Source organism: Oenanthe melanoleuca, chromosome 4A, assembly GCF_029582105.1.
Source record: "Oenanthe melanoleuca isolate GR-GAL-2019-014 chromosome 4A, OMel1.0, whole genome shotgun sequence".
NCBI classification, from domain to species: domain Eukaryota; kingdom Metazoa; phylum Chordata; class Aves; order Passeriformes; family Muscicapidae; genus Oenanthe; species Oenanthe melanoleuca.
The window spans coordinates 3,564,632-3,592,620 of NC_079338.1; the positions used below are offsets into that span (position 1 = coordinate 3,564,632).

The following is a 27,989-nucleotide window of genomic DNA, read 5'->3' on the forward strand; positions in this document are numbered from 1 at the left end:
GACATGTTGAAGAAAGAAGCTCTTCTCCTCATTCCCAACGTGCTGAAGGTTTTCCTGGAGAACGGGCAGATCAAATCCTTCACGTTCGATGGCCGAACCACGGTGAAGGTGAGCCCCTCTGCTCTCCCCACAGCACTGTGACACTCTCTCCTCCCACCTGCCCAATCCATTTTTCCTCTCCTGCTTCCCATGCACGAACCCCGCAGCAGCTCTGGGCTGGCTGCGAGCTGCTCTGCCGTGATGGATGGCCCGTCTGCCTCCCCAGGCAGCAGCTTTGCAGCTGGCAGGGATGGGGGTTTGCTGGCTCTCTGCCTCTCCTGCTTCTCTCCTTGCTGTCAGCCTGCCCTCCAGCCTGGGTGGAGTCCCCCTGCCAGAGCCCATCTCCCTCAGCAGCACCACGGTGTCACCCTTAGTGCTCTGCCTGCTGCTCACCTCCCCCTGCAAGGTGCCATCCTGGGGACCCTCAGCCTCATCCTGGCATAGCTCCAGTTGCCAGGGACAAGTGGGCTCTCAGTGAGGTCCCACTTCCCCCTGGGGAAGTGCCAGTGCCTTACACCCAAACCTGTCCCTGGCATTTGCAGGACGTGATGGTGACCCTGCAGGACCGCCTGTCGCTGAGACACATCGAGCACTTTGCCCTGGTCCTGGAGTATTCCGGCTCAGAGCAGAGCCACCGCTTCCTGCTGCTCCAGGACAAGCAGCCACTGGCCCATGTAAGCTGCTGGGTGTTGGGATGGCTGAGATAAGGGACTGGGCACAGAGAGCCTCCTCTTCCCCCAGTGTAGGGCTTGTGCTGTGCCTCTGGCATGGTCCTGCAGGCTCAGGGGTGAAAAGAGTGGCCAGAGAGGGAGACAGTCAGTATCCATCCCACACTGACAGCACCATGGAGCTGCTCTGTGCTCCAGCCTGGGCAGATGCAGACAGCACTCATGAGCATCCTTGGCTGGGAGAGCCAATGAGCTGGCACTGCACAGAACCAGAGACAAAATGGGGATCATGGAGCAAACATCAGCCGGAGTGGTATAAACCCTACAGCACCAGGCAAAGCTGTCACACCAAGGAAGGCTGGGATGTTGCTGGGATAAAGGTGGTGCATGGAGGAGAGAAATCAAATATCAGGGCATCTTGTGCCCTGCAGCCAGTGGTTCCTGGGCTCACTGCTCCCCTCTGCTGCTGCCACAGGTTGTGCAAAGAACACACTACCACGGCATGAGATGCCTCTTCCGTGTGAGCTTCTTCCCCAAGGACCCAGTGGAGCTGCTGCGCCGGGACCCTGCAGCTTTTGAGTACCTGTACATCCAGGTAGGGACTGGGGGCTGCTGGTGCTCGTGGCCCACACCTCTGCCAAGGCTGGGCCTGTGGTGCACCCCTCAGGTGGCAGTGCCTTGTCTCTGGGGCTGTCTCAGGACACCTTTTCTCCCTCCACAGAGCCGCAACGATGTGATCAGAGAGCGCTTCGGCACAGACCCCAAGCCAGAGATGCTGCTGGGGCTGGCTGCCCTCCACATCTACATCACTGTCTCAGCCACCCGTCCCAGCCAGAAGGTCTCCCTCAAGAATGTGGAGTGAGTCCTCCTCCCTGTCTTTCACACAGCCCTGCTTTGTTGTCGTTTCCCTGTGTCACAGCAACATTTTGGGTGTGGAACATGAGATGCTCTGAGAGCCCCCTGAGCTGGGTGGTGGCTCAGGGGCTTGGCAGCAGTGACAGCCAGCCCCTGATGCCACCATGGGGCTGTGTAGGACCCCCTCACACTGACATCCACCTGCATGCAGCAGCCAGGGCTGGGGACATTTGCTGTAAGCCCAGGATCACTTCCATGGGAATCTGGGCTCATTTTCCACCTGCACCTAAGGCAAGGAGAAGGCTCTGTGGCTGTGCAGTCTCAGCCTGTCACCAAGCTGTGCAGCACTGGCTCAGCCTTCCTGTGGCTCCTGGGGGACCTAAACCCATACCCAGCCCATCTGTGCAGGCTGGCTTTGCCCAGTCTGGACAGGGAGGAAGGAGGGAGAGGTCACCCCGAGAGGACCCCAAAAGAGGTTTGGGAATTGGAGCTTGCATCCCCCTAAGCTTACATTAGGTGAGTAGGAGCTGGGGTCTGCTGCAGAGTGTGGCACTGCTGTTCCCCAGCCTGATGCTGGTAGCTGTGTCACCAGCCTGGGGTCCCATCCCCTTGGGGACCCAAACTGGGGGCTGCTGCTGCTCTGGCTGTGGCACCAAGGAAATGCTGGTGTGGCTCCAGCACCCTCTGATGGCAAGAGAATGCTCTGGGACAGTTTTCTGTCCCTCTCTGCCTTCTGGCAGTGTCTCCACCCTGGCAGCTCATGCAGGCTTCCCTCCCCACAGGAAGGAGTGGGGCCTGGAGCCCTTCCTGCCCCCCTCGCTCCTGCAGCTCATCAAAGAGAAGAGCCTCAGGAAATCCCTCTCGCAGCAGCTCAAAGCCCACCAGCACCAGCCTGGTGGCACCAAGGTGAGCTCAGCCCACACAGGCCCAGTTCAGGGCTGGTGGGGTGGCAGCCTGCCCTCCACTCCAGCCTGCTGTCCCCAGCTGCTTGGGACTCTTATTATTAAATCCCCTGAATGGGAGATAAATCCCAGACAGCCTGGTGGACACTCTCACTCCTGAATCCACTTTCAAGAGCTGATGTGGATTGCAGGGAGTGCAGCGAGGATCAGGGGTGAGATCAGCTGAAGCTTGGCTGGAGTGGCACACATCAGCTCGTTGTTATCTCTGCTTCTGGGCTTGGAAAGCTCTGGAGGCTGCTCCTGAGCCACCCCTTGGTCCCTGCAGCCTTCACAGCTCCCCAGGGAGGGAGGGAGGAAGGGCTGTACATCTCAGGGGGTTATACATCCAGCACTGGGGCTCCTTCCTGCTCTGAGTTGCTCCCAGCAGCTGCCCAGGGTGTCAGGGGAGTGGAGACTCCCCTAAACCACAGCTCAGACTCTCTGCCAGCAGCAGAGCTACCTGCCAGCTTGCTGTGCACCCCTGCCTGAGAGCCCCAGGTCTGCCCCAGCCTCCTGCATCTCTTCCCCCTGTGCTCATCCCCTCTGTGATGTTTTGTCAGGTCTCCACAGCCCAGGCAAAGCTGCAGTACCTGAGGATCCTGAACGAGCTGCCCACCTTCGCTGGGGTTCTCTTCAACACAGTGGGACTGGTAGGTAATCCAGGCTGGGCTGGGGGGTGCCTGCTCCTGACTGTGTGCTAGGGGGAGCCAGGGGCACATGGAAATCACAGAAACCACTTCCTCAGTCTCTTGCTCTGACCTGCTGAGCTACAAGCCCACCTAGAAAAGCTTTTGGAGCCTCTGCTATCAGGTTGGATTGTCAGGTCTGCAGGGTCAGGATCTGCTTTGCTTTTTGCCAGCCTGTGGGGCAGTGAGATAACCTGCTCAGTGAAGTTGGAGTAGTTTCAGGCATGTGTTTGTAGCTCAGTCGTGCCCTGGCACATCCTGCCATCCATCCTGGAGGAGGGCAGCTCCTGGCAAAGGCCACTGTGTTTCCTGCTTGCCCACACAGCCCTGGCTGGGCTGCTGCCTCTCACAGGTGCCCATCATGATCACTGCCACAGTGATCCTTCACCTCCACTGCTCACACAAACCACCTCAGCAGGGGGAAAGCCACCAGCCCAAACAGGACCCACAAAGGCTCCCCACTGCCTGGCTCACCCTTCATCCCTCTCACCCCACTCCCACCCACAGGTTCCCATGTAGGTGTCACCTCTCTGCCACCCTTCTCTTCACCCCTACTTGTGGTCTCAGCACTTCCTGTGCTTTGCCTCCTGGGTTCCATCTCTGGCAGCCTTTGGGTTGCTCTGCCCCTCACCTCACAGCTCATAGGGCTGTCTACAAGAAATCAGTGCAGGCACAACCTCGTGGTGCCTGGTTGGTGCCATGGCAGAGCAGTCAGAGCCTGCTCCTGACACTGCCTGAATAGACAGCTTTCTTTTTTTATCTCTGACACCAAAGCAATGCCTCTGAGCCAGCCTGTGTGTTGAAATGTGTTGAAGTGGTAAAAAATATTCCCTTATTATCTTCTGCAATGGTCTGCCCAGCTCCTCTTCCCCTCCATGCCTGGCTTGAAGCATCCTTTTAGACCAGAGCAAGAAACATCTCGATTTCCAGTCGAGGCTTTGGTCTTTCTTCTTTTCTGAAATACATTCACTCCCTCCCTTGCTTCCTTCTCTTGTAGGCAATGTCAGATCAGACAGATTTGTAACACACTTACTTTAGTGTAGTGACACCAGTGAGCCTGAATATTTCACGTGGACAGTCAGTTCAGAGCTTTACTTTTAAATAACCTTGGCATCCTGCACTCCACTGCCAGCCCTGCAGTGGGGCTCAGGGAGGCAGGTTGATGCAGCAGCCTTACCTGCTGCCCTGCAAAAGCCATCCTGGACCTGACCAAGCTGCCAGCCTTGAGGCTTGGCTACATGGAGAGAGCCAGGTGCAGCCTGTGGACCCCAGGATGTGTTTGTTCAGCCCTGGCTGTGTCTCTCTCTCCATGTGCCCCAGGATGAGAAGCAGCCAGCCACCACCCTGCTGGTGGGACCCCGGCACGGCATCAGCCACGTCATTGACCTGAAGACCAACCTCACCACGGTGCTGTCAGAGTTCAGCAAGGTCAGCAAGATCCAGCTGTTCAGGGAGAACCAGGGCGTGGCCCGGGTGGAGACCAGCATCCTGGATGCCAAGGTAGGCATGGGTGCTGTGGAGGCAGAGGGGTGGCCATGAGTCTGGGGATTTGGGGCCAGCCTTTGAGGGGATTCACATCACTGCTGTGTGCTGGAGAATCTGCTTGGGGATTCCTAGAGACTCCAAAACCCCTTTCACACCAGGGTCTGCAGCATCTCCCCTGTTGCTCTGACTCCTTGTGCCACATAGGCAGGGACTGCTGCTGAGGGCCACAGGGCAGGCATGAGGCATTCTGGCCATGACCCAAACACCCATCTAATGGTTCAGGCAGGGTCCCTGGGGCAGATGGAGGGGAGGGGACACAGGCCAGGAAGGTAGCAGGACCCTTTGGAGGCAGGACAGCACCTCACCTCTTTTTAGGGCTGGAGAGGAGCAGTGCACAGCCATACCTGGGCTGGGTGCAGCTACTGGAAGGGACTGGGAGGTTTTGTGCATTAGTAGCACTTGTGGGGTTTGTCAAGCCAGGCAGGATTGTTGAATAATGTGGCAGTGATGGGAAGGAGGTGCCAGGCTCAGTATGATCACAGATGACTGTGTGTCCCTAGCCCAGTAGCTACCCCCATTTATCCTCCCCTTCAGCCCCCAGAGCACCCCTTGGCATTCCTTCCTGACCCTCCTGTGTTATCATCCCCATCTCCTGCTGGTTGTGTAGTGCAGTGCTGGTTCTGATAGTCAATCCCTGTGGTCAGGTCCTGCCATGGGTCCCAAACCCTCCATGAAAAGTGTCAACAGCACAGTAAGGTCTTTATTTACTTCTTTGGTGCCCAGTGCAGCAGCCACAAGATCTGAAGGAGATCTTCCCTTGGCCTTTGCTCAGGTTTCTAACAAGCTGGGCCATGTCCCTGACAGACTCAAAGGCAGACAGCTGTTTGTGTCTCCAGAGCATCCTTGGTGTCACTGCCTCCCTGCCCCATGGAAGGACAGCTGAGAGGCAGAGTTCTATCAGATAAATGCCAAGCCTCATTTCCTCCTCTCCTCCCACTCTGAATTCAACAGGACTCTAATTCAAGAGTTAGAATTGAGTTTGGAGTTAATTAGTCAGGAGCAGTACTTGGCAGAGGCTGTGTGGCACAGTGGGGCCAAGTGCTGCTGCACAGGTGTATCTGCACAAGCCTCTGAGCTTGGGTCAGCTTTCCTGCCCCTGCATTCCTCCCTTTTCCCCCCAAGACTGATGAAGCTGAGCTGCTTTGCTTTGTCTCTGTTTCATCTCCTGCAAGGTCTCAAAGGCTCAGCCCTGTCTACAGTCCTTTCTTTGCACTGTTTCAGTCTCACAGTTGTAATCATGGTGGATTTGTTTAGGATTCTCCTGCTGCCTCCTGTTCTGGTGGATTTTAGCACTTTCTCCCACCTGGCTCATTAATTCCTCCAAGTCTGTTTTCCTGCTGCTGCTGTGCCTGGTCCAGTAGCTCTGCTAACCTGCAGTAAAGCCCCAGTAGTCTCTACCAGAGCTGTGTTAATCCTCATCCCCTCTGCTTCAGCTCTCCCCTCCACAGCCTCATCGACAAAGCCCTTTTTTTGCATTCCTAATTCAGCGGGTATTTGGTCAACTGTAACATTTTTAACATTCCCTCTTCTGCATCCCACCGAGGTCAGTTGTTGTGCAGTTAAAGCCTTGGTGTCCTGCTGTGCCTGTCCTGACGCTTCAAAGCCCTCACCCTCCCCTGCTGCAGCCTGGGCAAGTGGAAGCCCTCCTTGCCCAGCCCCTCCAGCTGCCTGGGCTGTGCAGGAATCCATCAATTTACTCCTCACAGAGCAGGAATAACCAGGGGATATTGCCTGCACCAGGAGTAACCCTGCTGGTTCCTCCTGCTGCCCACGCCCCTTGGATTTGTGTGTATAAAATCACCATATTAATGCATTGATGACAGGCCGTTCATGACCTGTTACTTTTGTGGCTCACTGGGAGTGCTCTGAGCATGGCTGTCCCCATTGCCACCTAGCTCCATGGCACTGACCTCCTGGGGTGCTGCTGTGCTCTCTCTGGTGTGGATGAGAGCACTGTCCCCCCCAGCACAGACTGGCCACAGGAGGGACAGATGCTCTGGAGGCTTAGGTGATGCTGGCATCCATCTGCTCTGAATTAGGTGGCAATTCCCACGCAGATCCTGCTATGCTGCTCCCCACAGCCATTCCCCGCTGCAGAAATCCACCCTGTACCTCCACCAGCCCTTTCCTGCTGCAGAAATCCACTCTGTACCTCCACCAGCCCTTGCCTGCTGCAGAAATCCACCCTGTACCTCCACCAGCCCTTTCCTGCTGCAGAAATCCACTCTGTACCTCCACCAGCCCTTTCCTGCTGCAGAAATCCACCCTGTACCTCCACCAGCCCTTTCCTGCTGCAGAAATCCACTCTGTACCTCTACCAGCACTTTCCTGCTGCAGGAGCAGAGTTTCTCCTGTGACCCTGCTATCCAGCCCCACAAAGGCTGGAGAAAAGCCAGCTCACTGGAATACCAGCTCACATACTTCCTGTGAGCACGTCCACATGCACGATGGCTTTATCTCCATGAGAAATTCCAGGCAGCTGCCTTTGGCCACCAAAAGCCCCTCTGCCTGCCTGGAGTGGAGCAAGCAGCCCATTTATGGATCTCAGCAGGCTCAACAGCACCATGCCAGGGCAGAGGCTGCTGTTATCTGTCTTCATTTAGCCATTATCCAAAGGGCTGGGTTTAAAGGCAGAATGTCTGCTCCAGAATGAGGCATATGCTAATCCTACGCAGGACAGCGATGGATGAGGCAGGCTAAGAAAAGCAGGCAAAAAGATCATTACCTCACAGTGCTGATCTGCTCCCTACAATTATTCTATTGCACTGAACGTGTCACTGGCTAAAGCCCTGGGTTGCAAATCAATCCATTTCTGCTGCAAGCTGCAAACCATTAGAGGGCTCAAAGTAGTGTCCTGACTGCTCTGGGGACCTGTCAAATCCATGTCACCCTTGGGAGGCTGTCAGAGCTCCATGGATGGCAGTGTAGGAGGGGATGTCCCCCTGGGCTGTTTCACCCTGGTGCCTGGCACTGCTGCTGTCATGGGATGCTGGTGCTGGGGCAGCTCCCAGCCTGAATCTGTAGGAGGTGCTCACTGAGTTACTGTGGAAACACAGATGGTCAATGATGGTTTAGGGTTTTGTGCAGAAAGATCATCTTGAATTTCTCAGTGTAGTTAAAATGATGGGTTAAAGAAGGGGTCAGGTCATGGAGCAGCCTTCAGCTGGGAGGTCTGAACACCCTGACCAAACCAGCCAGCACAGTCCAGGCATCCTTATCTGCTGCTGACCTGCAACCACAGCCCAGACTCACTTGCCAGGAAGGAGCTGGGGGAGATTTTCAGGTAAAAAACAGGCTTGAGGAGATCATAAACCATTTGCATTTATTTCTGACGGAAAAGAAATACTGTTTGTCTTATGAATTATTCACGAGGTAGTTAATTGGTTTGTTTTGGAGCTTTTCCATCCTGGGCTTCAATTTCTGTTTAAAACAGCCCATTTGGGATACAAACCCAGGGCTGGTACCTTGCTTTGCCTTCTTTAGCTTTTTGCCACTATGGCAAGAGGGGGGCAAATGCTGACAGAACCCCTCAGAGAGGAGCTGCACAGACAGAAGAACAAAAACCTCCAGGCTTCTGCTGCTGGTTCCAAGGGTTTTTGTTCCTTGCAAGGTCTGTGAGAGCTGCAGGGAGGACAGGAGCAGGTTTTGTCTCAACAATCAGGGAGGGAGTGAGCAGTTTTGCTTGGCAGTGCTGAGAAGTTCCCAGCCTGTGGCTGGGGACAGGACTGCACATCCCCAGCTGCACTGCAGTGCTGCAGGTGGTCATTTGCAGGTTCCAGTGGTCATTCTCACCTGGCAAAGCCTCCTTTCTGCTGGGGCTCTTGCTTCTCCATTCTTCCTCATGTTTGGGCACTGATTCTGGAGCTCATATGTTTGCTGGGGGCAGGAAGGTGGCACAAGGCTTCTCCTGTGATCTTTTTGCATTAAGTGCATCTTGCCAGGTTAGGGGACTCTGCATCTCCCAGGGGCTTCCCCCTCCTGCTGGGACCAGCATTTGAGCCAGCTCAGAATCAAGCTTCAGGCATGCATCTCCCTCTTGGTGCAGCACTGCAAAGTCCTCCTGTACCTCCCAGTATCCCAGGAAGGACAATGCCAGCATCTCCTGCCTGGCACCTGGACAAGCCTGGCAGCCTGGGTGGGGCACAGGGAGGTGGCTGCTGCTCCCCCAGGTTCCCCCAGGATCCCCAGAGCAGGAGGTGTGGGGGGAGCTGCCCAGCTCCAGGCTCCCCTGGCTGTGCAGCTCCACAGCTCCCACAGGAGCTGAGGGTTTATTCTTACTGAAAATGGCTTTTCCAATGGAGCATTTCTCCTTTCTGATTTACACAGCTGCACACCGCTGGGCTTTTTGTTATTAACAGTCTTGACATTGGGAAAAAGGCTGCTGAAGCACTCTGAATGTGAATGAAAGCTGCTTGGGGGACAGCTGGAGCAGCTGAGCCTGGCCAAGCACCTGCAGCTGAGCAGAGGAGCTGTCCCAGGCTGTGCCTTGTCCCTGTGCTGTGCTGGGCTCTGGGGCAGAAGCCCTGTCCCTGTGCTCAGTTTTAGGGCAGGAGCCCTGTCCCTGTCCCTGCCCTGTGCTGGATTTTGGGGCAGGAGCCCTGTCCCTGTCCCTGTCCCTGTCCCTGTCCTGCTCTGGGGCAGGAGCCTGCAGCCCTGGCTGCTGGCCAGGCTCAATTCAATCAAAGGCTTGGGGGGTAATTGCCTTTGCTCTCCCAGCAGGGCCTGCAGCCAGCCAGTGCTTAAGCTGAGATCAAGACTTGAGAGAGGAAAACAAAGGAAAAATTAATTCAGAAAGGTCCCTGGCCACTGCTGTGCCTGGAATCTGGGTACTGGTGTTGGTGTTCCAGGGCGTGCTTCCAGCCTGCCATGGAAAAAAGGAACATGTGCACAGCTGGGGCTCAGCCCTGTCCTCTCCCCTGGAAGGATCCAAGAGCCCCTTCCTCTGACAGGTGATGGGATGGTGACCCCTGAGCTTCCCTGCTGGAGCCAGCCCCAAGCCTGGCTGTGCTCCCTGAGCTGGGGCAGGATGTGCTGTGCTGCTGAGGCCATGCCTGATGTGTATTTGCCAAACTCCAGCCTGAGCACAGTGGGGAGCCCCATCAAAGTCACAGGGCAGGCGAGGCTGACATTCCTCCACACTGCCCCTGAGGTTCCTCCTACAGGAAGAGAGAGGCTTGGGAGTGACAATGGGCCCAAGGCTCTGGTTCCTTACACTGAATTAATCTTCATTTGCATTAAACCATTCTGAAACGCTGTCATCTCGTGGGAGAGGGAGAGGGATTGAGATTTCCTTTGGCTCAGCCTGGGTGGGAGGGGCAGACACAGATCCCTGCTGGGAATGGGATGCAAAGTAAAGGAATGGGATGGGAAGCAAAGGAATGGGATGTGAAGCAAAGGAATGGGATGGGAAGCAGAGGAATGGGATGTGAAGCAAAGGAATGGGATGGGAAGCAGAGGAATGGGATGGGAAGCAAAGGAATGGGATGTAAAGCAAAGGAATGGGATGTAAAGCAAAGGAATGGGATGTAAAGCAAAGCACTGGGATGCAAAACGAAGCACTTCCCAGCTCCAGCACCACCCAGAGCACTGCCTGCAGGCAGCCAGGACAGGAGCCAGCCAGAAACAAGAGAGGCAGACAACATGTGGAGAGAATGAGTTTCCAAGCCTGCAAAGCCAAATTTGATTTGTTCATAAGAAAAAAAAAAAAAAAAAAAAAGAACAAACAAACAACACAAAAAAACCCCCAAAAAAGTCCCAAACCCAACCAAAAAATGCAGCCCTCTAAGGAAGGGGAGACCTGCAGGTCTAACCAAGGCAGTGCCCTTATTGATCAACAAGTGGGAAATAGTGGTCCTAGTCACAAGCAACCTGATACTGATAGAGCTGAGTTAATACTGCTTAAGAGGAAAGAAGGAAAGGTCAATGTAGAAGTGAAAAATTGACTGCTGCCTCACTAGGCCCAGGTACCTGTATTATTAAATAAAAACTTGGCAGTGCACCTCAAGTAAACCAAGGAACATAAATTATGTAAATTCATCTCCCATCTTTCTGCATTAAAGGAATTAGAGTGAGACCCAAAGTGCATGATAAAGGGGGGAGATTAAAAGGAAATGCATATAATCTTAGAGGTTATAGTATGAATAGATTGGGTCATAAATTAATTTCAGTATGAGGACTGTTAAAATCATCTAGCATAACCCTGGCCAGAAAATTTCCTACAGACCTTTGAGCAAGAAAGTAACCTCCAGAAGGACACTGAGATCTTATTTAAAAGCAGGGCATAATAGAAAAATCACTTTATCATTAGTAAGCTAATGCAAAAGTCATTTCTCCTATCCAGTATAAATGTATTTTGTTTTACTTCACAGAGAGATTGGTTGCCAAGCAGGAGACTTTGAATGAAAAGGTGTCCTTTCCTCATGAGACCTAGAAAATCTAGGAAACCATTATGAGTGAAAGATCAAACCATCAATAGTTTCAGACTGGTATTACACATTTAGATGTAGCAAGAGCATCCTTGTGAACATTTGCTTCTTTCCATGTTGGCACATTACAGGTCAGAGATGAACCTTTACCTGGGCATCCCACTGGGAACCTGATGTTTGGCCAGTTTTTAGAGCAGTGGGGTTATTCCAGTAAGTTTGCTTCTGCATAGAACTTAGAGTTTTCATCTTAAAGCTGTTGCTGTCCTAACAAAACACAGGCATTTCCCAAGGAAGCAGAGCCCTGAGGAGCTGTAGCAGCAAGGATGTGCTGTGAGAATGAGGAAGAGGATGGGCTGGTGGGCATGAGACAGGCCAGAGGTGCGTGGTGGGAGGGCAGCCAGGGGTTATCCAGGTTGATAACTTGTTCCCCATCAGTGCTCAACATCATCTCCTGACTAGCAGCTGGGAAAGAGGGTTCTGCACCTTGTGGCCACAGCCAGAGGAACAGCACTGCTTCTGCCCCTGCTGCATCCCTCCCTGCCTTCCAGCAGCTCACAGAAGTCTCTGCCCTAGCCCACCACTGGGTTTAGAAAACTTAGATTCTTGCTCTTCCAGGTTCTGCCTTTTTGTTGGGTTTGGTTGAGATTGAGCAGTGAGTTGAAAGAACTGCAGGGAGATACACAGGGATGTCACAATAAGCACCAGCCCCATGGGCACAGGCCAGTCCTGACCTCAGGCACCAGCCCTCACTGCCTCCTGCAGGGTGTTTCTAAGGGAAAGGAGGTGAATCCCATGTGCCAGAAGCTGTGGGTGTCACAAGGAAACCCAAAGCACAGACTGCAGTTCTTCAGAGTTGTTCTGATTTAGAGCAGCTCCCCACAAAGCTGCCCTGAATGGGCCACCTAAAACCCTCAGCACACGAGTTGGAAATGTTCTGTGCACCTGTTCACAAAGTCAATATTTGCTCAGCTTGCCCGTGCCTGGCTGTCTCCACATGATCTCGTTTGCCTTGCCCACATGGAGCAGGGTGACCAAGGTTGCCAGTGCCTAAAAATAACCCCTCCATTAGCTGCCACCCCAATATCTCCTCTGTGGAATCGTTTCCCAGTGGAACAGGGCTGCAGCAATCATGGTGCTTCTTTGCCTCTTCACTCCATAAATCACTTTGAGATTTCAGGGGGATGTGGCAGCAGGGTAGGCATCTCAAAGGCAGCTGAGCTGCTGCAATCTCAGCAAAACTACCCAGTGGAGTGGAAGAGACAGACTGAGTCTTGTAACCCCATGTGGGAAAGGCTCAGATCCTGTGCCAGAACTCTGTTAGTGAGCAGCAGAGAAGCCACCAAGGCCAAGGGAGATGCACAGGCTGACTGCAGCAGCTTTGCTCACAGTCAGTGTTGCTGTAAACAGCTCATAATCCATGATCAGGACACAGACCCGTGGCACTCCCCAGGCCAGGGGGAGATCACACATCCACAGCAGGGGTGGATGGCTCCGAGCTGCACCTGAAGTGATTTAATCCCTAATAACAACATTTAAATGCTTGATAATTGGAGAATGCTCACACAGCTTCTCTGTTAGTATATCAGAGTAATCTCTTCTAAGCTGTAATGTTAATCAGGTTTAAGATTCCTCCTGTTCAGAGCAGAGTGCCACAGTTAACCCCAGCATGCCATGCATTTATTGCTGCAGGCCAGTCTGTAGGCTGGACTTGCTTGGAGACTTGATTGGGAGCTCACAGGACCCTGGTGTTGCATTTGTAGTCCAGAAATATGATTCAGGGTTGTTGTATCTCAGTACTTCACCCTTCAAGAGGACTGATCCAGGGGCTGCCTCCTGCCAGCAAGAACCTGCAGTCCATCTCTGGGTGGGTGGGAGCATCCTGAGGCAGAGGTAGCTGAGCAGAGATGGAAGAGGGTCTCAGAGATGCTGCCCTGGGGGCTGCAGGTGAGCTCTGACAGGGAGGCAGTGAAGGTTCACAGCCCTGTGCCACTCTACCTTGCTGGGATTCACACATGGTGGAAACTATCCCCTGGTTTGCCTTTTGGAAGGGGATTCTCAGCCCACCTTGGCCTCTTTAGTTTAAACTCCTGGCAGTAGGTGTTTATCAGCCATTGCCTCCCTCCCTTGCTGCTGGCACTCCAAACCCTGCAGAACAGAGCAAGGAAAATGCACAAATGTGTCCTCATTCAACAGATGGCTGGAAAAACCCAGGAGGGCTTAGCCCTGTGAAGAAGCCACTTGTTTTAAGGATGCTTCATACACAGAACACATGGTTTCCTTTCATCACTTATGTCAAGAGTGGAGCTGGGCTAAGAGGTGTCACCCCCCTCACCACTGCATGCCTGCCTCCTTTGAGCTAAGTTGAGAATCTCTTCACTCCTCTCTCTCTCTGGTTTGATACTTCCCCTTTGATCTGTGTCATCTCAGGTTTATTTTCCAGGATTCAGAAAGAGCCTTGTCAAGCAGGCAGGGGCAGAGCTTCTCAGCAGAGGATATTCACTTGTCAGGCTACTTCTCTTCCACATCAAGTTACTTCTTTTCCTTTATCTTCCTGCACAGCAGCCAAAGAGGGAACTTCTTTACCCTGGCCCTGGGAGAGATCTGCCCCTGCCAGGGGATGGCATGGCTTGGGGATCACATGCAGCTCTGCCCAGGGCTGATGGCTTCACACCCAAGTTTGTTGCACTTTGTGGTCCAGAGCATGACACTCTGGCCTAAGATGGGTCTTCCTTTGCCAGAATTGGTTTGGTGGCTTACAGCATCAAATATTAAGCAGAGCAAAAAACTGGCCAGTGGGTACCAGGAACCTCTTGTGGTTATAAAAGAAGAAAACCAAAATAGCTTTAATGCTTTTCACACTGTGTAGGCTTAAGTGTTTTTTAAAACAGCCTTGATGTTCCCTGAATGTGGTAAATTAATTCTTCTGAGTCCTGGAGGGCTCTCAGTGTGCAAGAGGCTGAGTGTGGCAGGACAGGCAGCCTGAGACAGCAGCAGTTCAGCATCCCCAGTTGGCTCAGACATCCCCTGTACTGGGAACAAATGTCCTTTAGGTAGAGGTGCTTTGTGCAAGGGGGAGGTGAGGGCAGGAGCTGCCTTTGCCATAACTATTGAAGGCACTTGTCAGTTTATTCCATCTCATGGGTCTGTCTTGAGCAGTGCTGGGGGCTCAGATGGAGCATGGACCTCTCAAGTGAGCTGTGCTGACACAGTCTGCTCTGCCCAGCAGTGCACAGGACCTCACTGGCTGGGTCAGAGTGAATCCCACCCCAGCAGCTTCCCTGGGTCAGCTAATCTTCTCCTTGGGACAGTCTGGGAACTGGGAGTTGCACTGTCTGCTGCTAGATTGTGCTGTGAGGTTATGTGTGTCACACAGATCATGTCTGAGTTTTATCTCTCTTTAAAGCGAAGATCTTTTTTAGCATGCAAATAAATGCTCTCCTAAAAGGGAAGGCGCCATCTGCTCCTAAGCACAAATTTAATTTTCCAAAGGGTTAGGTTTAAATAAGATCCACAGTCTCAGAATGGTAGCTGGGGGAACCTGTAATGGGGTTTGGCCCCTTTGGCATCGTGCTGGAAGCAGATATTTTAATTTATGGGAGGGAGACACGGTGCCTGCAATGAAAGAGGGGTTCTGGCAGCTGGAGACCTCTCAAACTCCCTGTACTCCTCCCAGGGGCCTGATGGTTGAACAGGTGCTTGCAGGTGGGCTCAGAGCACTGACATGGAGACCAAGGATCAGAAGGACATTGTTGTGTGTCCCTTATCCTGGGGCAGTCAGCAAGCAGGAATCACAGCTGCATCCAGACACTTTTCTGAGCACAGCCATTTGCTGGGTGAGCTGAGCAAGCCTGTGCACCTGGCTGGGTTTTCATGTGGCAGTGCTGGGAGCACCAGCAGCTCTCCAGTTCCACCAGTGCAGCCCCAGCACAGCTCTGTGGAGCTCTGCCCCATCAGCTGAGCCCTCCTGCACTTTGCTCTCTTCCTTCCAGCCGCTGGTGCTGCTGATGGAGTGGCCTGAAGCCACCAACTTTGCCTGCCTCATCGCGGGCTACTGCCGTCTCCTGGTGGACTCCAAGAAGATGATCCTGTCCAGGGCCCCCAGCCAGCCACCCCCTCCTCAGATTATCAAGGCAGGTACGTTTCAGCCTCTGCTTTCTGTGCCAGCCCCTTCCCCAGCTTCCCTCCCTCCCTCTGCTCTGCACTCTGCAGCATGAGGAAGCTGAAGGCTTTCTCTGGCATCTCCCCTCTCCTCCCATTCACCTTGAGAACCAGCAGGCTCCCTCTTTAACCAGAGAGCAAGGAGCAGGGAGACAGGTCCTCATTTTGGGTCAGCCAAAATGACTTGTGGTATCAGCTCAGGCCCTAAACACTCACCAGGAATGGTCATGGCAGCTCCTGGAGCAGCTCCAGGAGCTGCTGTTTGACCTGCAAAGCTGCCAGCCCCATGCTGGGCCCTCACAGAACAGCTGTGCACTGCTGCAGGGGTGCAGCACACATTCCCTGGCTGGCATCCTGCTCTGGAGACCCACCTGAGTGTGTGAGCTCAAGGCACTGCATTCCTGCTGCCTCCAGCCTGGGGGTCTGAGCCTCACAGGTAGCCCTGCTCTGCTGATTTCTTAAACCAGGAAGGCAACTTTGCTGTCCCAGCTCTTCAGGGAGCAGGAGGCTCCCTGGAGGTTCTGGACACAGCAGGAGCTTCCATTCCAACAGGCACCAGTGCTGTCCCTTGAGGATGGATTACAGGTGTGAGTCACCCTCTGAAAAGAGCAATGATTCTCAAGAGTGATTTCAAACAAGAACCAACCATACATGCTGCTGTTCCATACAGGTGTTCTCATCCAATAAATTTTGTATAGGGAAATATAAAATACGGGTTCAGTGAGAAGAGATGGGCAAAATACCAACCCAGCTGCCTGTGGAAGGTCACTCCCAGACCTCCCAGGTGACACTGCAGCTCCAGAGAGCTGAGACAAGTCCTCAGCTCAGCTGCCAGTGTCAAAACTCCCTTCTCAAGATGGGCCTGGCTTGGGGAGGTGGGAGGAGTGCAGAGAGCTCACCGGTTTCTTGGGAAAGCACTTGGTGCCTTTGAGGAAGGCACCTGAACGTGGATTTGGCACATGTGGGAAGACACACTCACAAGAGGGATCAGGAAAACACCTGCAGCAACCTCAGTGAATCCAGAAAAGGCCTGGCAGGTGATTTTGGTGTAAGTATAAGCAGCTTTTTTTCCTTTCTTCCCCTATGCCTCTGACTGACAGCTGTCACTGTGCTCTGCCTTGGTTGCCCTATGGAAATTGTGTTTAATGCATTTAATCACAATTTGTTGTGAGCAGAGGGTGTTTGCAACTGAACTGGTTTTAGTGTCACCAGAGTGGTCCTTCCCTGGTTTATGCCACCCTAACCTGGGCTACAGGGACACGTGGGGACTCAGAGAAGTGCAGAGCATCCCACACCCAAGGGTTTGGAAGGAGGCTGGCAGCACCCATGGTTCCTGCCCTCTTAGGGGATGTCTCAGCATGTGCAAGTGGTGTTTTTCCACACTCTAGCTACTGTGACAATAGCCAGAATTTTTTCCTGGGTCATGGTCCAATCCTCCACCAGAAAGGGTTGCAGATCTTGCTCTGTTCTTGACAGTGTCAAGGAACCAATGTAACTCTTCAGGGGCAGTGTGAGTGTGAGAGGGAGTCACAGTGTGGGAAGGACAGCGATGGATCTGTGCCAGCCCCTCGCTGGATGGCCTGGTCTGCCCTCCTGGGTGCAGTGAAAACCTCTGTGACCAGTGGAGTGGAGCAGTTTCCTTGCAGACCCAGTGCACTCAGCCCAGTCCTTGAGAAGGAGTGAATTTAGAGAGTGTTGGGGAAACAGTCTGCTGACAGTTCTGGTCTCCACAGGGCTGCAGGCTGAGCTGTCAGAGCTGGGAGGATCACAGGGAGCAGCGACTGCTGATCATTAGCACATCCTTGCAGGAGAAAGCCCCACTGGGATGAATTAAGTTAGCCCAGACTTCCCAAGCTGCAGGCAGACTGTGCCAGAATCTTAAATATAAAATCAAGCCTTAGCCCATGCTTTTACCTAGAAGAGGAGCACATCCATCTTCCCTGAGGCCCATTAGAGCCTCCTGCTGAACAGCAGACATTTTTAGAAATGCGCACGCTGTCCGAATGTTGTCACTTAGATCCATCTCTCTGCATCTCCCTGCAGAGCCATATGCCAGAGCCTTGCCCTCCATTGTGCCATGCTGGAGCTACACAGGTGATTCACCTCCCTGTCCCTCCTTCTCCCCCCTCTCACCATCAGATATCAGCAGCTAAGCAGCTCTCTGCCCTTAGTTGCTCTCTCAACTCCTTGTCAGGAAGTTTTCTCCTCCCTGAGCATGCAGCAGCTGGATTTTGGATTGTAGGGTTTTGGCTCCATTCAGCAGCAGGCTTTGGCTTGGCATGGGCAGCCAGCAAACCTCTGCCACCCTGCTACAGCCCACACATCCCCAGCACTGACAGCCCTGTGCTCCCTCACACAGCTGTCATTTCTGAGCTCTGCCATGGCCAGGCATTAAAGGGATTTTGTTTATATTGGGATTTTAGCATTGCAGGTGATGAACAGTATAATACAAACATGTGTTTGGGGAGACAAATTGTCCAATTTGTTGAGCTAATGAATTTAATTAGGATTTGTTTGATTTAATTTATCCTTGGTAAGGCAGAACCTGCATCCCCCGGCAGGCGCTCTCAGCACAGCTGCACAATCCAACCTGCAATGCAGGCAGATGCCCCTCCTGAGGGATGCACCACTGGCCAGAAATTCAAGCAGTATTTCAGCCACTTTCCCTGCACAGGGGAACAAGGGGAGGCTGTCACTGAGAGATATTTAACAGCAAGAGCAAGGGGCTCTGTTATAGCCAGCCTGATCCGAGAGCTGTCAGCCAGGTAGAAATAACACATGGATCATGGGCAGTGAGGGACAAGGGGATGGGTGGTGTCTGTCACTTGAACACAGCCAAACTACAGTGGATGTGTCCCCAAAAGGCAATAATACTCCCCTAGTGAACACTGCTTGGTGTGGCCAACATTACCCAAAAATGGCAACAATTCCTTCTTGCCATATAACACTGAGCTGTAGCAGGCTGAGGCTGGAGGTCCTTGGAGCAGCCAGGTTGCTCCTGCTGCCCTCTGGATACAGCTGGATATCAGTGATGCAGCACCCACATCCCTGTGTTTCCCTGCTCTGGGCTGACCAGCTCTCCTCTGGGCTCAGCTCTGCCCCAGCAGAAGGATCAAGATCAGGGACCTGTACTGGGAGCAGGAGTTCCATGTCTTCATCAAGGACACAGTAGATTGAGAGCACCCTCAGCAAGTTTGCAGAGGACACCAGCTGAGTTGTTCAGTTGAAATGCCTGAGGGACAGAGTGACATCCACAGGGACCTGGACAAGCTTGAGCAGTTGCCCATGAGAATCCCATGAGGTTCAACAAGGCCAAGTACAAGGTGCTGCACCTGGGGCAGGGCAATCCCACTATTGATCCAGGATCAGGGATGAACAAATGGAGAGCAGCCCTACAGAGAATGACTTGGGGATGTGGGGGAGGAGAGGCTGGACATGACCCACCCATGTGCACTCACAGCCCAGAGAGCCAAGTGTGTCCTGGGCTGCAGCAAAAGCCCTGTGGGCAGCAGAGGAGGGAGGGGATTCTGCCCCTCTGCTCCACTCTGGTCAGACCCAGCTGCAGTGCTGCCTCCAGCTCTGGGGTCCCCAGCACAGGAAGGACATGGACCTGTTGGAGCAGAGGAAGAGAACACATCTCCTAGGTGAGAGAGTTGGAGGTTTTAGTCTTGAGAAGGCTCCAGGGAGGCTTTTTAATATGGCTTTAATAGTAGCTACAGGACAAGGGGCAGTGGTTTAAATTGAAAGAGAGTAGATTCAGATTAGATACAAGGAGCAAGCAAGGGTTTTATAATGAGGTGGTGAGGTGTAGGCACAGGTTCCCATCCCTGGAAACATTCAAGGTTTCCTTGAATGTTGGACATGGCTCTAAGCAACCTGATCTAGTTGAAGGTGTCCCTGCTTATTGCAGGGGAATTGGACCAGATCCCCTTTAACTGTCCCTTCCAACTCCTTCTGTGGTGCAGGACATTTCTTCTATCCTGGTTCCTGGCAGACAGGCCAGCAGGTTTTCCAAAGCACCAGCCAGGTAGCCTGGCTGTGCTGCAGGGAATGTGGGTGTCCCAGTGCAGTGCTGAGGGCTGGAGGGCAGAGAGCACACAGCTGCTTCTCCAGGGTGAGCAGGAGCTGCCCCACGCTGTTCTCCCTTCATCCTGGTGCTGCTGCTAATGTGCCTGTTGTGGTTTTGGTTTAGATTACATCAACTCACACAACTTCCAGCGGCCTGCCACAGCAGGGCACGTGGGAAAGAAGGAGAATGGGCTGGTGGGTGGCTCTGCCACTGTCCCCGGAGCAGCCGGGGCTTCTGCCACCAGGGCTTCGGACTCGGAGCTCATCCGCTTCTGCTACCTGCACATGCGAGAGCAGAGGAAGGAAAAAGAGAGCGGGACGGATATCAATGAAAACCTGATTTTTTTTGAGGAAACTCGTCCCAGGACCAAATCTGACCCCACTTCCAAAAGCTCTGGCCAAGGCTACAACGGGGCAGCTAAGGAGTACGACCCGGCCGGCCTGGAGCAGGACGGGCACGGCAGCAGGGCCAGGGCGCACACCATAGACACCCACCTGCGCAGCGACGCCTCCCACTCCTACTGCCAGTCCTGCCAGGCCAGGATCAAGAGCAGGCTGGCCTCGGGCACGGCGGGCAAGCCTGGCACCCGTGACAACATGGTGGACTTGATGTCGCTTCCCCCGCCCGGGAACGACGAGGAAGAGGACGAGACGACGTCGCTGCTGCCCGCCATCGCCGCCCCCCCTCCCGGCTTCCGAGACAACAGCTCGGACGAGGACGACCCGAAGCGCCGGGCGGCGCAGAGCCAGGAGCAGGGCCGGCAGCTCTGCGGGCTCCTGTACGACGAGATCCCGGTCACGCTCATCGACAGCGTGCAGCCGCGCACCGTCCGCGACCACGCCCAGGAGCTGGACGATGCCCTGGTGTCCACCCTGCAGGCGCTGGAAGCCCTGGCTGCTTCGGAGGATTGTCCACACCCCCCACCACAGCAGACAGCAGGTATTTTAGTGGCTGTGACTCCCTTTTTTCCCCATAGCCTTTCTTTCCTACTGTACATCCCTCCCTGTGGTCTCCTCCCATCCTATAAGTGACTGTGAAGCAGCTTCTAGTAAAAGCTGAGTTGTGGCAGCAGGCTGTAGCAGGAGCAGCCAAGTTGCTGCTCAGAAGATTTCTAAGAAGCTGAGGTGGGACTCCTCTCCCTGGCAGTGGCTGAAGGAGTCTCTGGGTTATCCCATATTTGCCAGGTGCCACGGTGCTGGGGCGAGTCACTAACAAACCAGTACTGTGAGCATGAGTTCCTCCCCACTGTAACCCCACTCAGCTGGAGCCTTTGGCCATCAGTCTTTGCAGGTTCCCACCCAGGTTCTGCAGTGTGTGAGCCCTTCACAAGGCAAACCTGCTGCCAGATGGGTGACTCTGGGATCAGCCTGCTGGCAGCACAGTCCTTTGTCCCTCTTCCCACCTTGGTTGCCCTGCTCACTATAGCAGAGTACCTGTTGCCCAATGTTCCTTCTTGTGCCAAACACATCCCTATAGCTCTCCTACCACCAACAATGGAAAGCTTCACAGGATGTTTTCCTGGGCCAGAAGCTCTTGCTGAATGGAGCTATCAAGCCAGCTCAATGCTGACAAGTCATCTCCCTTAGAAGCCTTATCTCTTAGTTGTGAGAAGTCACAGAAGTTTCTCCAATGTGCCCTGCATTCCTGGGAGCCTCCTGCTGAAAGGAGTTTCCCTCTCCTCCACACAGCACTGTGGTGTGAGGGTTGTTGTGGGGTTTTCTTTGTGTCCCTCCTCAGGTCTTATTGTCCTGGCTGCCATCACTCCTGAGTCATCCTTGGACTCTGGCCACGAAACGAACTCCTCAGAGCTGACCGATGTCTCGGAGATGGTCTCTGCTATGAAGCAGCATCAGAACGCAGCCTACTTCCTCACCCAGCACATCAACAAAGAAAACCTCCTGGCCAGGAAGGACTTGCCTTTCCGAATCCAGAGCTGTGCTGCCCAGGCTGTCCTCACCTCCCCCTACCCCCTGAGCCGCCAGGACCCGAGCCCTTCACTGAAGCCAGCCTTCTCTGCCCAAAGTCCCAGCCTTACCAACTGCAAGAGCAAGCAGGAGCAGCAGCACGGGGAGCGGGGCTGCACCTCGGCTGCCCAGCCAGGGCTGACCCCCCAGCTTAGTGAGCAGAGCAAGGGGGCTTCAGTGCCAAGCTCTGAGTGCAAAGGTCACACAAAAGCTGCCTTTGAGGTATCTCTGCATGCCACAGCAGCCCCGAGCAGGGAGCAGGCACAGGATGTACAAGAGAAGATGTCCAAAGAGGTGCAGCCGAGCTCCAAGCTCCTCCTGGATCACAAAAGCAGTGTAACTCCAGCCATGGTTTCAGCTGCTCTGCAGCAGGTGGCAAATGCAAAAGCCTCAGCTCCCCAAGTGGTATCAGCCTTAAAAGAAGACCAGAACATGAACGGTACCAGCAGCTGTGCACCAGCCAGCAGCAAGTCTTTGACACTTAAAGGAGGTCCACAAACTGCAGAGACATTCTGCAACTGTCAGCAGCAGCAGCAGCTCTCTCCGCAGCAGCACTGTGAAGTTTCTCCAAGTCCTAAGGAGGCTCCTGGCAGTCAGGCTGAAGCTTTCCACCTTGCCTCAGCAGGTGAGGAAATGATGTCCAGTAAGACTTTTGCCTCTAAAAGCTACCAGCAAAAAGTGAGCAGAGATGCTTCAGGAAAAGCTGCAGGCGGAGAGACAGGTCAGAAGGCAGGTGGGGAAGCCACAAGCCTCGTCTTGCAGAAACACACAGCTCCTTCAAACCAAGGACAGAAAATACAACAGGATAGCTCAGCCAAAATCTTAAAAGCTGAGAGCAGCAACGTGCACTCTCCATCGCCTGGTAGCACTTTCAGGAGCACCAGTGAGGAAGCCAAAGGGCCAATCCAGCTGATGCCCAGATCCGAGAGCCTGCAGATTAGCACTGTGCCTTCCAAAAAAGTAGAAAAAGTCCTGGAGGTAACCCAACAAGATGCTGATGTCCCAGCTAAACCCAAAGCCCCCAAAGCTCCCTTCAGGCTTAGGAACCTGTTCTCTGCAACATTTCCCACGCGGCTGAAGAAGGAGACGGACGAGCGGCAGGCCCAGCTGCAGAAGGTGAAGCAGTATGAGCTGGAATTCCTTGAAGAGCTGCTCAAGCCAAAGAGCAAAGGTGACCTCCCACCACAGGAGTATCTGCACCCACCTGCCCCTGGGCGCTGCAGCTGCCAGCTGAGGAGCAGTCCTGTGCAGAAAGTGCCAGGGATGTCCAGGGAGCAGAGGCGTAGCTGTGACTGCAAGCGGATTTGCAGGGGAATGAGGCCACCCCCCAACCAGCTGGTGGTCCCAGAGCTGGAGAGGCGAGGCAGGGATAAAGCTGCAGATGACCAGAAGCAGGTAGAAGCCATTAGGCTGACAAGCATGAGCAGCCCTTCCAAAGGCAAACGGATCCGATCCACAAGTTTAGAGTCCAGAGACAACCGGTCAGATCCAGAGAATGACATGTCCTGTTTGGCAACATGCACCTCCCGAGGGGAGTGCATGGGGGCACCCCAGTACAGGAAGCTCCTGCGTCGCTACAGTGTCAGTGAAATAGATAAGACTGATAGGACATCCTTGTCCTCTGATGTCTACCAGAACATCTACACAGCCAAGCAGAAAGGCCCCCAGAAAGAGCCTGAGCCCAGCATCCTCTGTCCCGTTCTGAAGAGCAAAATCCAGGAAGCCTCTGGCGTGTCTGACCCCTCCTACGTCCAGATAGCACAGGACAAAAAGAACCAGAAGGGCCCAGCAGTGTTCTCTGTCCAGGAGGAGATGTATCCAAGTCCTGCTGAGCTGCGGGATGAAGACATGGAGGATGAGAAGTGCTGCTCCATCCGGTACTGCTTCTACTACAGGAAATGCGATGGTGCAGACGATGGGAGCGAGAAGGATGAGCTGTCCTACTCCATCCCCATGCAGATACTCCCGGGAATGAAGCTGGACAATCAGATGGTCCCAGTCATGAGCAGGACTCTTCAGGTCCTAGACGCAACAGCCTGCAGCAGTCCCAACGAGAGCCAGACCCAGGAAATAGATTTAAGGACCTCCAGTTTTGAGGGGAGCTTGGCAAAGATCAACACCCTTCGAGGCCACGCCTACAGCTTTCCCAACGGGTTCCTGCAGGTGCAGCTGGACACCAACGAGCTGCTGACCATCCTGCGGCAGTGCGTGCTGAGCCCTGAGGTGCGGGACTGCAAACCCTACGTCTCCCAGCTGGCTGAGTACAAGCAGGAGCTGGCCCTCAAGTTCAAGGAGCTGCGGGCGTCGTGCCGCCGCGTGGCCGCCGTCGACAAGAGCCCCAGCCACATGCTCTCGGCCATCACGAGCAGCTTCCAGGTGCTGAGCAGCCTCATCGAGACCTTCGTGAGGCTGGTGTACGTCGTGCGCTCCGAGTCCCAGCGCCAGGAGCTGCTGGCCAAGGTGGAGGAGGTGGTGAGGAACTACACCTTCCTCCTGAAGGCGGCCGAGGAGTCCACGGCCAGAACGCTGAGCCACCAGCAGGCCGTGGAGCAGCTCGCCCGCCAGTCAGCCACGGTGGCCACGGTGGTCAGCACCCTCACACGCTCCCTAAAGACGCTGATCAACAAGTAAAGCCAGCTGTGGAGACCGACAGGCCGGTGTGTGCCAGGCCGTGCCCTCAAATCTCCCAGGTCTGGTGAGGATGCCGTGTCTGCAGGCCCAGCTCACCGGGGTTTGCCATAGCCAGGACACTCTCTGATCTCTGCAGAGCGGATGGCTGTGTTGCTGATGGCTTGGAAGGGTGAATCCGTGCCCTGCCACAATCTGTGCCATTTCAGCTGGTCAGTGGGGCTCAAGCAGCTTCTCTGCTTGTTCTCCCATGCTGGCTGGTTGGTGACAGTACTTGGGAGGGACAGGCACCCCATCTCCTCACCAGTTTGGTTCCATGGGGTTCTGGGCTTCTCTGCAAAGACCTTTGTCCCAGTTTGTGGTGGGCCAGTGAGTTATCAGGAGCTGAGCTGGGATCTGCTGGCTCCACTTGGGCAGTCTGGAGCCAAACCAGTATCTTGCCACGTAAACAAAGCTTCTGCCTCCAGGATCTTCCTGGCCACAAACACAACATAATTAGCAGCAGAAGGGATCTCTGGGGTGCAAGTCCCTGCTGGTGTGCTAGGGCTTGGGAAGTAGTCCTGGCATGGGCAGGTTGCCATAATCCTGGGGTAGAGCTAGGGCACCCTGCTGGGCTCTACTCTCACAGCTTAGGCCCCAGTGCTCTAGTCCTGGGCACTCCAGTCCTGAGTGCCAAAGGCAAGGGCTGCATGCCTGCAGGTGGGGAGGACCCAGGGAGCTACAGCCCTGTCAGTTTTGAGAAGGTCATGGAGCAGAGGATCTGCCACCACATGGCACATCCAGGACAAGGGGATCAGGCCCAGCCAGCACAGGGGACAGGCAGGTGCTGCTTCACCAGCCTGCTCTCCTTCTATGGCAGGGTCACTGTGGGTGGAGGAAAGGCTGTGCATGATGTCTGCCTGGATTTTAGTAAAGCCTTTGACACTGTGTTCCTCAGCACCCTCCTGGAGAAATGGATGGATGGAGGGGCCCCAGAGAGTGGAGGGGAATGGAGTTAAATCCAGTGGTGTTCCCCAGGGCTCAGTGCTGGGGCCTGTTCTGTTTAGTATCTTTTGAGGACACCCTCAGTCAGTCTGCAGATGACACCAGTTTGGGTGGGAGTGTTGTCTGCTTGAGGGCAGGAAGGCTCTGCAGAGGGATCTGGACATTGTGTGAGGGTCAGCCAGGTCCTGCCCTGGGGTCACAACAACCCCTGCAGCTCCAGGCTGGGGCAGAGGGGCTGGAAAGTGCCTGGAGGGAAAGGCCCTGGGGGTGCTGGTGAACAGCAGCTGAACATGAGCCAGGTGTGCCCAGGTAGGCAAGAGGACACTGGCACCTGGCCTGTCCCACCCATGGAGTGACAGCAGGACCAGGACAGTGACATCCCCCTGACTGGGCACTGGTGAGGCCACTCCTCAAATCCTGTGTCCAGCTCTGGGCCCCTCACAACAAGAAAGAGGCTGAGGGGCTGGAGCATGTCCAGAGAAGGGAACAGAGCTGGGAAGGGTCTGGAGCACAAGGCAGATGGGGAGCAGCTGAGGGAGCTGGGGGAGCTCAGCCTGGAGAAAAGGAGGCTCAGGGGGCACCTTCTGGCTCTGCACAGCTCCTGACAGGAGGCAGCAGCCAGGTGGGGATCGGTCTCTTCCCCCAGGTAGCAAGTGACAGGATGAGAGGAAAAGGCTGGGGGAGGTTTAGATTGGATGTGAGAAAGATTTCTTCACTGATGGTAGTCAGGTTCTGGAACAGGCTGCCTAGGGAAGTGGTGGAGTCACCATCCCTGGAGGTGTTTAAAAGACATTAAGTTGTGGCATTTGGGGACATGATTTAGTGGTGGAATGGTTGGACTCAATAATCTTAGAGATCTTTTCCAACCAGAACATTTCGGTGTTCCTCTTCTGGATGGTTGAATCCATGCTAGAGATCCTGCAGGGAGCCCAGATTGATTGATCTTTGACCACTGCAAGCCAGAAGGTGGGCTAGCAGCTGAGGGGAGACCACTGTCACACCATTCTCCAGAGGTCAGGTTCATGCCCCCAAGGCTCAGCCCAAACCCTCTCCTGCTTCTTTTCACTGTGACCATCAGAGAGGAGCCCCAGATCAGCTTTGACTGTGAGCCAGGCAGGGGCTGTCCTCCTTGCCAGGGTGTTGAGGTTCTTTTTCTGTCTTCACCTGATTGCCATAAGAAGCATTATTTAGTTCTGTGAGGTGGTTATTTACTTGGAGTTAGGTTTTTTTGATTGTTTTGGCGTTTTTGTTTTCACTTCTAGGTGAATGGTAAAATGGTTCCTAGTTGTGTTCCTTCCCACCCCAAGGCTCCCCTCTCCTCCTCCCAGTCTGGTAATAGACATAATCACTGAGACAGCCTTAACTGGTGTTTCCCTACTGTCCAAAACAGAGCAAGGAGAGAAATGCAAGGTCACACATTGCATTGCCCTCACACCCTGCTCCCGGTGCCTGTCCCATCACCCCCTCTGGGCAGAGGTCACAGCTTTGGGCAGTTGTCCAGCCCAGCCAGCTCGCCCTGGCCCTGGGGATGATCAGGGATCTCCGTGCGAGCAGTCGCTTCCCATCTCTGTTATTTTTGATAAATATGCACATTCAAAATGTCTTGTTCTTCCATAGGAGCTATGGAAATGCACAAATGTGCTTTTAACATGAGCATCTTTGGAGTGCAATAACCTCCCCTGGCCCATGGCTCTCCTGGACTGGGGCTGTGGCTGTCAGCAAGGCATGGAGGATCCTGCTGTGGGGACAGCCTCCTGATTTCAAGAACCATGTAGCAAATATCCAGCTGAAGAGCCAACTGGGACTTCAGTCCATGGTGGGCAAGGCCTGTTACAGTGCTGAAGGCTGACAGGGAGATGTGTTTTCCTTTTCCCTGGGAATTACCTGGTATGAAACTGAGTTTCTTCAAAGCTCCCCATTATGCCTATATCATTCCTCCATAAATCTCTCAGTCTAATACAGAGGAAAATTTTTTTATTGTCTGTATATAGTATATATAAATGAAAAAATATATAAGTTATATCTATACACAAATTTATGTCTTGTTTTACAAACAAGAAAGATTAAATATATTAATCTTAATATCCAAACTAGCATTTGTGTCTTTTTTTAAGAACTTTGTGGAAACATGGCTATTCTTAGGTGTACAAGACACTGTTGGTAAGCAACATCTATTTTTGTTGCTGTAGAAATGCAGGGATCTCAGACAGGTTTGAAATTAACTGTTTGACTTGCCAAGGTCACTTTTGTTTTGTTAGTGGCTGTTTTGGTTTAATTTTCTCCCACAAGGGGAAGGCAGCAGCAGTCACCCCTTCAGTGCTGGCACTGTGGCTGGGCTGGGACACCCTCCTGCCCTAAAGCTGGGGAGATTTAACAAACCCCTGCTCTGATCCCTTCCAGGTGAGCCAAGGTGAGCACCCACTGACCAGCTCCAGCCTGTGTTTTCACCCAAGCCTCTGCCTGGGAAGAGGTGACAGTGTGGCCCTGCCATCAGTGTCCTGTGGGACTATTCTGGTGTGTCTGCAGGGGAAAGCCCAGCAAAGCAGAATGCCAGACCTGGGGAGAATTCTGAGCCAGGCAAACAATTTCCTAGCTACAGATGCTATCCAATGAACACGGTTTTGCCTGGCACCATGAGCTGCTCTCCGTTTATCAGGGAGGAAGGCATTGATGTGTGTTCCCTCTGTACACCCCAGAGCCTCCAGGAATTATAAAAGCCAAGTCTAATAAGGATCCAACACTAAAAAACCCCTAGAGGAACTGGGTCATTCTCTATATGGGGGTAGAATGTGTTGTCTGAAGCAAAGGCAGCAGCACTAGAGACTCACACATTCTCTGTGCCTCCAGGCTCGTTATTTTAATCTGCATCACACCATTTCCCATGGTGAACTAACGATGACACTGAATGGGACAAAACCCACCTATTTATAAAGCAGGATATGGATCAAAAAACATGGAAAAGCCAAGAGGTTTTCTAACAACCCCCAGAGCCTGGAAATGTTACTGACAGCAGCAGTTTAATCAGAG

The 27,989-nt window shown here is 53.7% G+C and overlaps 1 protein-coding gene across 1 annotated transcript; it reads left to right on the forward strand.

Annotated features, from left to right (window-relative positions):
• Positions 1–27,043, forward strand: FRMPD3 (FERM and PDZ domain containing 3). The gene is made up of 10 exons (XM_056491413.1): positions 1–108; positions 582–713; positions 1,183–1,302; positions 1,429–1,565; positions 2,345–2,468; positions 3,064–3,153; positions 4,510–4,689; positions 15,149–15,293; positions 19,510–20,325; positions 21,124–27,043. The coding sequence occupies exons 1-10, from the start codon at positions 4–6 to the stop codon at positions 23,979–23,981; spliced, it is 4,707 nt and encodes a 1,568-aa protein (XP_056347388.1). The 5' UTR covers positions 1–3; the 3' UTR covers positions 23,982–27,043.
• Positions 27,044–27,989: the final 946 nt, after the last annotated feature.